General features: G+C 40.6%; 1 protein-coding gene and 1 long non-coding RNA gene across 18 annotated transcripts in view; one reads left to right on the top strand and one right to left on the bottom strand.

Annotated features, from left to right (window-relative positions):
* The window catches only part of DOCK10 (dedicator of cytokinesis 10), a 299,156-nt gene that overhangs the window by 5,496 nt on the left and 280,976 nt on the right, over window positions 1–12,684 (bottom strand). For all 17 annotated transcript variants that reach the window (XR_016231420.1, XR_016231421.1, XM_051849117.3 and 14 more), the window contains 3 exons: window positions 5,858–6,004; window positions 3,186–3,396; window positions 1,747–1,937 (listed from right to left, as the gene is read on the bottom strand). Coding sequence is in view for 15 of the 17 variants with exons in the window: in XM_051849117.3 (XP_051705077.3) it covers window positions 1,747–1,937; window positions 3,186–3,396; window positions 5,858–6,004 (549 nt within the window). In the remaining 2 variants the exon portion in view is untranslated. The remainder of the gene's footprint in view (window positions 1–1,746; window positions 1,938–3,185; window positions 3,397–5,857; window positions 6,005–12,684) is intronic.
* The window catches only part of LOC149127265 (uncharacterized), a 97,651-nt gene that overhangs the window by 78,118 nt on the left and 6,849 nt on the right, over window positions 1–12,684 (top strand). The window contains exon 3 of the long non-coding RNA XR_016231424.1: window positions 8,306–8,363. This is a non-coding gene — a long non-coding RNA (uncharacterized LOC149127265). The remainder of the gene's footprint in view (window positions 1–8,305; window positions 8,364–12,684) is intronic.

Here is a 12,684-nt window from a genome sequence, read left to right as displayed (position 1 = left end):
TACTGTGTGTGCACACACACAGTGGTACTGGTGTGTGCATCATCCTGGGATTCACTGTTTTACTATGTTCCACTTGACAGCATGACTTAGATTCTGGCCCAAGAAGGCATTTTTCAGATTTGTTGAATGAATGCATACCAGGTTCTAGTCATGCTCACACATGAGCAGCCAAACACTAGTGGAGGGATCCATTTCTCTTGGTGCATGTTAATCTTTTTTTAAAAATCAACCTTATTGTGTATGTGTTTTTAAAATATTTTGTTTATTTGTTTGAGAGGCAGAGTTACAGACAGAGAAAGGGAGAGAAAGAGAGAAAAGTCTTCCATCTGCTGGTTCACTCCCCAAATGGCCAAAACACTTGGAGCCAAACTGATTTGAAGCCAGGAGCTAGGAGCTTCTTCCAGGTCTCCCATGAGGGTTCAGGGGCTCAAGCACTTGGGCCATCTTCTACTTTCCCAGGCTAAAGCAGAGAGCTGGATTGGAAGAGGAGCAGCCAGCACATGAATTGGTGCCCATATGGGATGCCGGCACTGCAGGCAGAGGCTTAGCCTCCTGTGCCACAGCACCAGCCTCTGCATATTATTCTTTTGATGGGACAGTGGGGCTTGGGAAGGAATCAGGTAATAGGAGAAGGAAGCTAAGACCTCAGATGCCTATGAACACGAGGCACGGCCAGTATGAAGATGCAGAAATGGTACTGGGTGTTTTCCTTTGCTTCTCTACTCCCTGACCCCCTCCACTCATTTACGTGCCTTAGGAAGTGATCCTGCATGGAGTAGGATAATGGCTCACTTGTCTTCTAGCCTTTTGGTTTGTGTATGTGTGTGGTCAGCCAGCGGAGCACACAGACAAGAGTGTGGGAAAGAGGAGCATGTTGTCAGTGTCAGGTGCATCATGGCTGACTTCTCTTCACCCTCCAGGCTCCAACACAGCTCAGCAGGGCACTATTCAGGCCTGCTTTCTTAAAAATTTTAAGACTTTGTTCATATGGACCTTTGGCACTAATTTTGATGTTTAAAAATACTACATTAAAAATGATTTTGTCTCGCTTACAGAGTTGTTTGGGATCCCCTTAAATTTTGTGCCCAAGTTGAGTGTCTTACTCACTCTAGTCTGGGCTCTGGTCAGGGTATTAGGCCCTGGCCTTCCTCCTTGTAGTCCTCTAGTGGAGATCATGCCTACGCACCATCAACTGACTCTGTCAGCAATCATCTCAGATCCCACGAATCCTCCTCTCCTTGCATCTTCAGGTCTCAGGTAGTACACCCTCTGAGTGTTACTAGCCTTGCTGGTTTTTCTAAATGATGCTCATATCTTAGCAAACAGTTCATTAATTCTCTCCTTTCCAGTCACCCACTGTGAACACGCCACCTGCTGCCCATCACAACAATACACGTATGAACTAGTAAACAGTGATTTTTGGGAATATTTTTATAGGCTTATTAATGATAGACATGCATAAGAGTGTCATGTTTGTTCATTAGGATACAGATGTAGAAGTTAGTTATCCAGAGAAGATGAGGGGGTAGACTTAGGAAGAAGAAATTTCTTTCAGCTAAACTTAAGAGATGCATCTCTGCAATGTGTGGCATCACCAATGTGTATGTACACCTGGGCCTGGATGAAGGTGTTGTATGGTATCTCACATAGAGAACTGTTTTTTACACACACTGTGGAATTCCCAGAGCACTAAAGGCCAAGTTTTCTTGGTCACATGTACCTCATCCCTAGGCCATGCTTACTCACTTTCACACTGACACTTCCTTGGAGTTTGAGTTGCAATCTGATCATGTCCACATCATCCATTGTGCAAAGCTGGTTAAGTTCGGAAACTTTCTTGGACATCTCATCAATTGCTACTTCAATGGGATTCAGTTCTGTGCTTGATTGGCTTACGACTTGTATCCTCTTCTTCACATAAGGGAACAAGTGACTCGCTGCACAGAAACCATATAAAGATTTAAGAGTTTAGGGTTAGTGAAGCATCAAGGATCCACCTGATGGCCCAGAGGACCTTGTATGATTTCATGGCACAGTCCACTCTGCATGATTTTCATGTGTGAGTCATTTTTTCCTAGGTGCCATTCTCTCTTCTACATTTTAGCTTTTGCTGCAGCTACTTTCACTTGGCATGGTCATCCACTCTTGATTAGATAATATGAGAGGTCTTCAAAACTTTTATGGAAAATATGTATTATAAAAATTATGGATGGATTTGAATATTTTAACTCTATTTTACCACCAGCCTTTTGAAGTACCCTCGTGTGCACTTACACTCAGGGCTGTACTAAGAACTTAAGAGTCTCTAACCCCTGAAAAGATTACAGGTTCTACTGCAATTTGTAACTCAAATAAAGACTGCACTAAACCACAACAAGGAATACTTGAATATATATTGAATAGTATGTACTGTAATAACTTTGGTCTAGATTTTTTAATCATAAAAATTCTTGATAATTTTCCAGGTGAGTGTTTCTTAGTTTGTATGACAGTAGCATTCACAGATTTATATAACTGAGACTGTTCATCTCTCAAGACAGCACGGGTATCATTCCTCCAGAAGGCCTTTGCTTATCTGTCCCATCACTAGGTCTTAGGAGACCTTCCTGTATGATTCCCTTTCATTTCCAACACTGCGCCCACCTGGATTTCCTGCTTTGCTTGGCGTTTTCTCCTACTAGGCTGTGAACTCTTTGAGGACAAGACCATGTTTTAGTATTTGAATTCTCAGGACCTAGGACAGTGCCACATCTGGTTGTTACTCAATGAATGTTTGTTGAGTACATGAAAAGATGATTGGCTCACCAGCTACATCTGCACAGGGCTGGGAGAGGCACTGGAGATCAGTGTCTGCATTCACTTAACAAATGAAGAATCTGTATCCAGAATGCTTGCCCCAAAGCTCACAATTATGAGAGCTACTAACCATGAAGCCCCTGAGGCAGAATCAGGGAGAGAAAACAGGGAAGGTGAGTGCCTTGTGCCTTTCCCAAGACACTGACACCATGAGACTTATGTAAGTTCTAAAGGAAAGAAGTCCTGGCAACCATTTCCAAGCTAGTGCATTTTGGGTAGTGATCTACAGGACTGAAATGACTCTCGATTTCCACCAATCCAGCCTCATTAAGGGGCCTGCCCTGGAGCAGGTGCCTATGAGCCGCTGCTTTGCCCAGCCCTGCACCTACTTGTCAGGACAGTTCTACGCTTGCACTGCTCCGCCACGCCACCATGCTTCTTGCCCGACAGTGTAAATGGCGTCTCAAAGACAAAGCGATTGATGTTGTGGTGCATTTCAAAATCCGTCTTCCGGTCTTCTATTTCCTTTTCCTCAAAGAATGGAGTGACATAGGTCACTTGGATGTAGGCATATTTTGGGTCCAAATCCTTGGGGTTTACCTGTGTTAGCACATCATGGGCAAAGAAAAAGTGGTGAGTCATTACATACTCCCCAGAGAAAGGCAGAAGTTCTGTGTCCTCTCAGCTAGCTTCTGGAGAAGGCTGACTTTCTCCCCTTGGACAAAAGCAGGCTATCCCATCACTTCCAAGCTGGGTGAGATCACAGAAAGAGTAACTGGCTAGACTGCATTCACGCATTCAGGTTGCGGTAGAGGTAGGATTGGAGCTAGCTCACCAAGCAGCTGAGGCTCTTTGTAACGTGAGTCTGGCTATGGCATACGACTTCAACCTTTTATTTTAGTTCTCTCTGTAACAAATGTCCAATTGCCTTTAGAATGCAAGCTCCTCGAGTGGAAGTATGTGTCTTTGGCCCTCTGTGATCTAACTATGCACCTGGACTGGTGCCATTAGCTTTGGGATGTAAAGTGGAGGGAGGTGCCTTGTCTATGTGGCAGATGAGCTGATTAACCTTTCATATAACTGCAAATATTTGTGTTTTCAATATCTCAAATTCCTTCTCTCATGTGCCACAATTTATCATTCCTTTTCTAATTCTCCTTTGGTGGTTAGGCTTGGAAGATAGCAGGGAACATGGGAGGGGGGTTCCCAAGAAAACCAAAGGGATTGCTTTTGCTCTCCTTTTAGGTTGTAAGAGATGATTCTCAGTTTCTTTTCTGAGAATACTTTGAATAATTTTAAAACTTATTCCAGTTTTCTTCATCTGTCTACCCATCCACTGCCTGTTCAAGTCCAGACATTTGAGGAACCTCATGAACTTATTTATAAAGTTAACTAATACTGACAACGTAAAGTGGGTATAATTGTAACTATTTTACTGATTAAAATTGGAAATTCAGGGTGGCCAGCTAACTTCTCCAAGATTACCAGCTACTAAATGGTGGTGTGGTACAGTGAAGACTCAAGTTGCTCTCTCATCAAATTCAGCATTTTCCCCATCTCACCAGGAGCTCTGCACCTGGGGATGCCACTAGTAACAGTAGTTCTAGCTGTCGGCCTTTATGGGGAAAGTGACTGCTCCTTTCCAGCTGAGGAGGAGGAGGGTGGACCCATTTGCAATAACTTCTTCCAGACTCAGTGATCTCATGCTCAGATCTCTCCAAATACCAGCTTTGTATAAGAGGGCAGGTAATACAAGTGCCTTTTGTTTCTGTGTGTGGCCCAAGAGAACCCTGCCACACTGGCACAAACCAGTTTTTCCAGCCCCACCTTCTGCTACACTCTTCTATCCAAACTCTGCTTCGAAGATCTGCCATTATCCTAACACATCTGTCATTCCTCTCTCTTTGCATGTGCTGGGCTTCTCACATGCTTCTAGTAAGCCCCTTCTCACCCAGCAATACTCAGCTCAGGAATTACCTCCTTTGGGTTGAATTGGTCACTTAAGGAAGAGTAAGATATGCCGGGAGTTCCCTACTCTGAGCTTTCTTTGGACTTCTTGTACCACTACTCTTGTGATACTTCACTGGTGACTCTATTTTTATTTAAAACATTGATTTATTTATTTGAAAGGCAGAGTTACAGAGAGGTAGAGAGAGATAGAGGTCTTCCATCTACTGGTTCACTCTCCAAATGGCTGCAACAGCCAGAGCTGGGCCAATCTGGAGCCAGGAGCCTCTTCTGGGTCTCCCACGTGAGTGCAGGGACTGAGGACCTTGGGCCATCTTCCACTGCTTTCTCAGACTGTTGCAGAGAACTGGATTAGAAGTGGAGCAGCCAGGACTCGAACCGGTGCCCATATGGGATGCTGGCATTTCAGGCAGCGGCTTTACCCACTACACCATAGTGCTGACCTGGATGATTCTATTCAATTAATTGTTTTGCCCAGATATTTCTCTTTTAAGTCTCATGTGAATTTTAAGTTCTGGAAGAAAGAGACTCTATGTGCTCCAGCCTCCAATTCTGGGTCAAGTGTGCAGTGGGCGCTTAATGGGGGTTAGCTGGATAATGACAGTATGAAAAGATTCTGAGTAACAGAACTTCAGTATGTTGGCCTCTGCCTTCTCGAGCAAACAGGAGGTTAACTAGACATTCACAGGCTAACACAATGTAATGGCAAGTCTGCTACAACCACAGAGATTAGCTTTCCACACTGGTATTGTCCAGAAATACCTCCTTGACTGAGTGACTATTTTCAACTTGTTTCCTTCAGTTTCACCACTGCACCTTAATGCATTGTTATTCAAATGTAAATGAACCATGGGAGAAGTACAGAATGAATAAACTTCCTCTAAAAGTTACTTAAATAAACAGGTACAATGCTTTTGAACCTCACTGTATGTCATCAATAAATGCCCCCCCCCCAAAAAAGAAAACCAAGCAAAATACCTCAAATAGTTTAATTTGCATTATCAGGCAGAAAATTAAAACTCAATAAATGTAGTTAAAAGTAAAAACAATAAGCCAATTCTAAGCACTTGTATAAATATTTATTTTTCTGTACCTTGTTGGAGTCCTGGATTATCTTCACATTGTCTGCTCCAAATTTATCTGCGTAGAGTTTGAGCAGTCTTTGGGAAATCTCGGAGAGACCTGTCAGCTTTGGCTCTTTATAAATATACTCTTTACCTTCTTCCTCCTCAAAAAATCCCTATGGAAGACACATAATGAACCATTGATTTTATTACAGACTCCCAATTACAAGTCATAGGGAGAACAAAAAGCCATTTACTTAAAAAACATATCCAGTCTTTTGGTTGTCATCCCAATTCAACGATTGGTACCCTACAAAGTCCAAAATCAGAAAAAAAATCAAGTGAAGGAAACAAAATATGTTTCAATTAGACATCAGTGTAGATATCCCCAAGGCAGGTCAAAACCTTATGAAATGTTTTCTCTATTTGTGGAAATCAGTGGTATTACATATGCCTAAACATATTTTGGGGGAAGAATGCCCTCTTGTGGCAGCCTAGTGTAGAACACAAACTCCTGAGTAATTTTGGCATTATTCGAAGAGCCGCTGATACTTGTCTGCTACAATCTTTGAAACTAGCATAGAAAACACTGTATGGCATGTAAAGATATAGAAATGGATTGACATTAATTCCATAGGATGTTGGAGGAAAAACAACACACCATTATATTGTTGTCATATCAGACATTACAGGTGATATGCTTCCAGTACTGCTTTATATTAGTAAAATTTCAGGGGCTGATGCAACTTAGCTTTATTAATTTAATAACTCAATTTTCTTTTATAAAGATAAGTTGCATCAGGGCCCTGAAATTAACTGATGTAGAGTTATTTTTTAAATAGCAGCACTGGAAGCATATTATCCTACATGGTGCTTGCCAGCAAGTGATGGCCTGTTTCCTTGTACATCTTCCGAAGTGACTTTGGATTTTCTAAGGCAGGAAAATTGCCTTGCTCAACATTGAATTTCAGGATTTAGCACACTGGCTAAAGTATGGTCCAAAGTATATTTCAGACACAACTGGAAAAGACTCCATGATTTTTATTGAAGATATTTTAATTGAATAATTTCTTTGTGAAGCATTAGAGACCAAGACAATTTAATTAGAAGTACCCTAACTCCAAACTGCTCCAAAGTGATGTATGGTATTGGAGGCATGAAACACAGCTCTCTGTTGCTCATCTAGACTTCGAAGGAACAGCAAGGTCGGAGCATGACTTCCAGCCCGCTGTGTTTTTTCCATTGCTGTCTTTGTAGAGTTTTGTCTGATTCCAGGTCAGAAGTTAGTGGCTAAAACTGACAGACTGACACATTAAAGAGATAACACTTCTGAGGCCATCAACCAGAATCCTCTAAAGGCCACAGCTAAAGCAATATTTACAACTTCAATCGCAATGAGGAAAATGTCTCCAGGTTTCAGGAAAGGCATCAAAACTAGCACAAAGGGACATTTGAACTATGATTTTTACCTCTGACAAGTTTCTGAATCCAAAGTTGGCAGAAAATGAGTAGTGGCAAACAGGTTTTTATTGCCATCATCATGACCTTTGTGCCCTTGGTCATGACTTTTGACTTTCTTTCATCCCTACTTGGTCTGTAGAATGGGAAAGTAGACTCAACACCACGTATTGGGAAGTCCTAAAGACAATACCTACTATAAGGAGGTCTTTGATGTGCGCTAGGTAAGATGATGATGTTGATGATAAAGATGACGACAATTAAGAAAATCTTATGTTTGTAAAGCAATGTGAGGTTTAGCTCATATGCTGGGAAACAGTGTAACTCAGTTTTGAGTGCTTTATAAGTAAACACCATCACCTTATTTTGCATCAGATCTACAATTTTCCTTATAAAAACCTTCTGATGTTCACTGGTAAGTGATGGAACAGAAAGAAATAGCGATCCTAACTTTTTGTTTGGAGGGTTAAAATGTAAACTTACTGTGACTATTATATAAGATGAGCAAGAAGGAGCTAGAATTCAGAGTTTAACCTGTTATCTCCCTGGGTTTGTGGATAAAAGCTTTCTTTTAGAGTCAGATATATGGCGGCTCTGAAAACGTTTGGGATGTGTGCCTACCTTTTACCCAGGAAACCGTCAAAACACAGCCCACTGAGCTACAGCACACTGTCTGAAGGAAGGTTTCAACACCAGCTCTGTCTATGGAATCACTGATTTATAAACAGATGCACTGGGTGATTAAAAACCTCGTGGCAGTTTCTTTATGGCTTTTGCTCCCAGGTTATGAGTTGACTGCATTTCAAGGCAATGGGAAATGTGACCTGTACACTTCCCTTTAAGTCTGATTTTGTAAATGTCATTTTACAATGTCATAAATACCTTCCTGACTTGTAGTTAGGAAACAGGAAATTCTAGTTAAACAAGGACTTTGAGTCAGTAGTTAGTGCACAGGTTATGAAACTTGAAGGCTGTAAAGTAGAATAAAAATATACTTCAACAAGTTGGTTTCTTCTTAGATGTTTTGCAGGTATTTCAGAATTGGAAGTGCTCCCAGATCATTATTGGATGTCAAATGTAAGTACCCCTGCTATTCTATGCAACTGATTCAAAGTTCACAAATTAATGCATCCAAAGAGGAATCTAGTGTATAAATATGGTCCAGAAATGTCAATAAAAGGCTAAATACTAAGGTAAGAAGCTACAGTGCAGGGAAATTGTTCCATATAATTATGAAGTTATGATGTTTATGACATATAATAGAGATGGGTGCCTTTGAGATAGACGGGGAGCTGACAGGGAAGGTATAGCAGGTATATGATATTCCAAAGTGGAGATGGTGGTTTTTCAAACTACACAGGCACTAGCCTGATGGCTCACTAGGCTAATCCTCTGTCTGCGGCACCGGTACCCCAGGTCCTAGTCCCAGCTGGGGCGCCGGATTCTGTCCTGGTTGCTCCTCTTCCAGTCCAGCTCTCTGCTGTGGCCTGGGATGGCAGTGGAGGATGGCCCAAGTACTTGGGCCCTGCACCCACATGGGAGACCAGGAGGAAGCACCTGGCTCCTGGCTTCAGATCGGCACAGCGCGCTGGCCGTAGAGTCTATTTGGGAGGTGAACCAACGGAAGGAAGACCTTTCTCTCTCTCTGTGTCTCTCTCTCACTGTCTAACTCTGCCTGTCAAAAAAAACAAAAAAAAAAAACAAAAAACAAAAAACAAAAAACAAAAAAAACAACCAACCAACCAACCAAACAAAAAAAAAAAAAACAAAAACCTACACAGGCATCTTCCCTCCAATTTATTTTCCGTTAAGACTCTGAGATGCATCTATATCCATGTAGGCACAACTGCGAATCATGGCATCTATATACTCTGGTGAGTAGAACAAAATCCCCCCAGGTCTTTCACTTAATTAATTTCAGGGGTATCTAATCTTCTAAGTTGTGCAATAGACATTCAATTTCCTATCATGATGCTAAATACCAGGGCCTAAGAATTTCAGTGATTATCATTAATGTTTGATCACTACTACCATTTCATTACTCTGGAAATTAGCATTTCGAGGGCACACTGGGGATGTTTTATATAGTCTTCTGTGTGTAAAATTTCTGTAGCCAAGGAGGGCAGGTTTTGCATTAGAACTTCAAGCTATGCAAGGCTTGCATTTTCTAAGGTTCCTGCTATGAAGGAACTGTTTTCAACTTGTTTTTAGTGTCTGGATTATTGCAGACACAATTAATATTAAACACCCTACCCAATACCATAAAATCAAAGTATTAGTCCATGTGGGATTTTAAAATAGTACTCAAAGGCCTTTGTGGCAGCAAAGTGCCTATTGCATATCATAGTTCATAATCTTTTCAACATGATTGCAAAACACATCATTGTGGACATTAAAAGGTCACAAAGCACCTTCATGAATAAGAAAATATTTCTAACCATGGGGATTGTGCTAAAAGTCAAGATTGTATCTTAGATCTTAGAACCTCCATGCTGTACATGTTTTGGGGGAATGTTCAGGTCTATTGGGTGTTTATTTACACCAAATGTGAAGGGATGTACACCTTCTGCTCCTGTTGAATACCACAGTTCATGCTCTTCATTTGATGTGTTGGGAGAGGTATTTGAATATCACCTGAACCTTGCCGTCTGAGGCTCTCATTTGTTGCTTATCAGGATGACTTCCTTCAGTTCTCCTTGTTCAAAGGTGGCTGGGGTTTGAGCTTATGGAGGCCCTTGCATAGGTATACTCTGGGGTCTGTAGTTTAACAAAACGGTTTGCCTTTTAAGGTCAGATTGGAATTTTTTGATAAAAGACAATTGAAAGTACTGGCAGAACTAAAAAATAAGTCAGGTGCACAGTCAGCACACTTTACTGAGGAATCTGAAAAAAGAACAAATTAGGTCATTGCAAAGTAGCTCTCCCCAGTCCTCCCCAATAGCCCTTTCAGTCCATTTAGTACAGGATTTTCAACTATTCTTTTAGTAGGTGAGTTAAGGACTTATGATCCCAGATTTACAAATGAAGGTAGAAAATACTGGTATGGGATGGATGGGGGCGATAATTAAGGAATTACAAAAAAGTATGTGCTGATCAGACAAGAGCTTGGGGACTGATAAAATGAGGATACTGAGAGGTTTTCTTTCCAGCTTAACAAACAATAATTATGTCGATGATATAAAGTTGCCTTTCTGTAGGTTAAAAATGAGTAGAGTACTGGCAATTTCACGTGGTTCAGATGATATGAAAAACGTTCTTTGTCCCAGAGCTCTAGGTCCTGGAAGGTTATTTCTGCTTATTTTCCAATTTCTTACCCCACTTCTTTTTGTGTCTCTTGAGACTTAACCTGATCTATTAGGCAAAGATTTATTCCCCATTCATCTTTTGTTTTGGGAATTGATACCATCATCTGTGAGAATGCTCAGAGATCACCTCTCCAAGATACTCCTTTGGAAAGAACCCTGAGAAGGTGAGCATCAGCAGCCACCACCCAACCCCCTGAACTTTTGGTCACCCTGACCTTTTTAATAAGTTGTAACTCACAGTGACCAGAAAAACACAAGCAATCTCCAACACTGAGGCTACTCTATGTGTGTGTGTGAAAGGCTTTCAGACTACATGTATCTTCATGCTAAAAGGTAATATTTGAGTGATAGAGGATACATTTTTGTAATTCAGCTAACTTGAAAACACAATTTAGTTAAAGAAATGTAGAATGACTCCAAAATGAATAGAAGTAGGATTATTTCAGCCTTTATACCAAGGTTCATTTGTACAAAAAGTTAAGGTTCAGTAAAACCATACAGAGGGAAGTGTGAGGATTATTAGAGCATGCAAATAGAGAGAAAGAGAAAACTTACCACAGCCTGGAACAATCAATGAAAGAAGAAAAGAGTAAACATTGGCATTAAAAACACGCTGGAAAGTGGTATGATTTGTTTTCACCTGCTTAATAGCTTGGGTCTTAGATACTGGTTGGAGCAATCAGGGAGGCATGCTGCTTTTCATGACTCAGATGTGAATGGGAGTCCCTGACTGTTTCATCAGAAAGATTCCTTGCACAGCTGTAATCATTTCTTGCTACCCTCACATCTTGGGAACCACTTCTGTGCTGTGGTCATCTCCTTGCAGCCCTGCATTTCTGCTTCAATTTCTCAACTCCCACGTCTCCTTTCTGATGCATTTCTCTGTCATTTTTCGTGCTAATGGTTCACCAGGGATGCAGACTGCATATTTCCTTCACAGCTTCCATTGCCTCCTCTCTCTATACCTCTCCACACCTCTGCTTCCTCACTTTGGATAGTTCAGATGTTTTTCCATGTACCCTCAGAATGTCTAAATGTAGCTTTTTATCTGTAGACTGTCTTTGCAGATCTCAGTCTTCACAGCACTGGATTTCTCTGCCTTCACAAGCCTGATGCTGCTGTGCAGTGAGAAAAACCCAGGTTGCACTAATTTGTCTATGGCAGTAGTTATTGAACGACGCCTCTCTTTCTAGGCAGAGTGCCTTTCTCAATTCAGAAGTTAGTTTTTAAACTGGTTTTGGTGATAAGAAGAAAGTAAATGTTTTCCAAAGTCTTTGATGGGAAATAATCTAGAATGGCCATGCTGAACTTGACTCCTTCAGCTGCCTTAAAAATTCTGAGAACAAAAAGTTATATGCAAGAGTGTTTTCCATGAGAAAGGTGGAGAGAAAGAGAGAGGGCTGAGAATCATTACAATCATGAAAATAAAAGAATGGAATGTTTATTCACAAGAGCAATAGTCGGAAATACTTCTGCTGAAATATAATAGTGTCATAAGCCTTCCTGAAGAGTAACAGGATGGTGCCTGGGTTTATCCCATTTTAAACACATCTCACTGCCATGAAGAGACATTCATAATTAATATATAATTTTTCCAATTTCCGGGACAATGCTGTGACTACCTAATATTTTCAATCTTCTTAATTGCTTTGCAATACACTGAGAACCATAACTTTAAAATTACATTGACTTGCAATACAGGAAACAAATTGATCATAAAGTATTCTGCCTAGAAATAAGAATAGTTTGACTTTTACAGTGCAGTACATGTTACTCTTCTGAGGCAAACCAAAGGTAAATTTCTCAAGGTTTTTTCTGCCTTCCTGTGCAGCATTTGATGGAAGATCTTTTATACATTTGTAATAGATAATAATAAATCAGGCTGCAAATCCTTTTTTTTTTTTAAATCTTAAACCATGTACCAGGTCTTTGATAAAAATTGTAGAATAAGTTAAATTTAAATTGTGTTCTATCAACCAATATGAGTGTATTTCTGTAAGCATAGTTATGTTGAAATAAAGTTTGAAAAAGCAAAAAAAAAGAGTATTTTGAAATTAGAAAACTTAAATTGCATGTTGATAAAGACAAAGCTT

The sequence above is a fragment of the Oryctolagus cuniculus genome, chromosome 3 (genome assembly GCF_051225735.1).
Source record: "Oryctolagus cuniculus isolate XC-2025 breed Fujian yellow rabbit chromosome 3, ASM5122573v1, whole genome shotgun sequence".
Lineage (NCBI taxonomy): Eukaryota > Metazoa > Chordata > Mammalia > Lagomorpha > Leporidae > Oryctolagus > Oryctolagus cuniculus.
The sequence above is the reverse complement of the archived record's forward strand: the minus strand, read 5'-3'. Positions and strand labels throughout refer to the sequence as shown.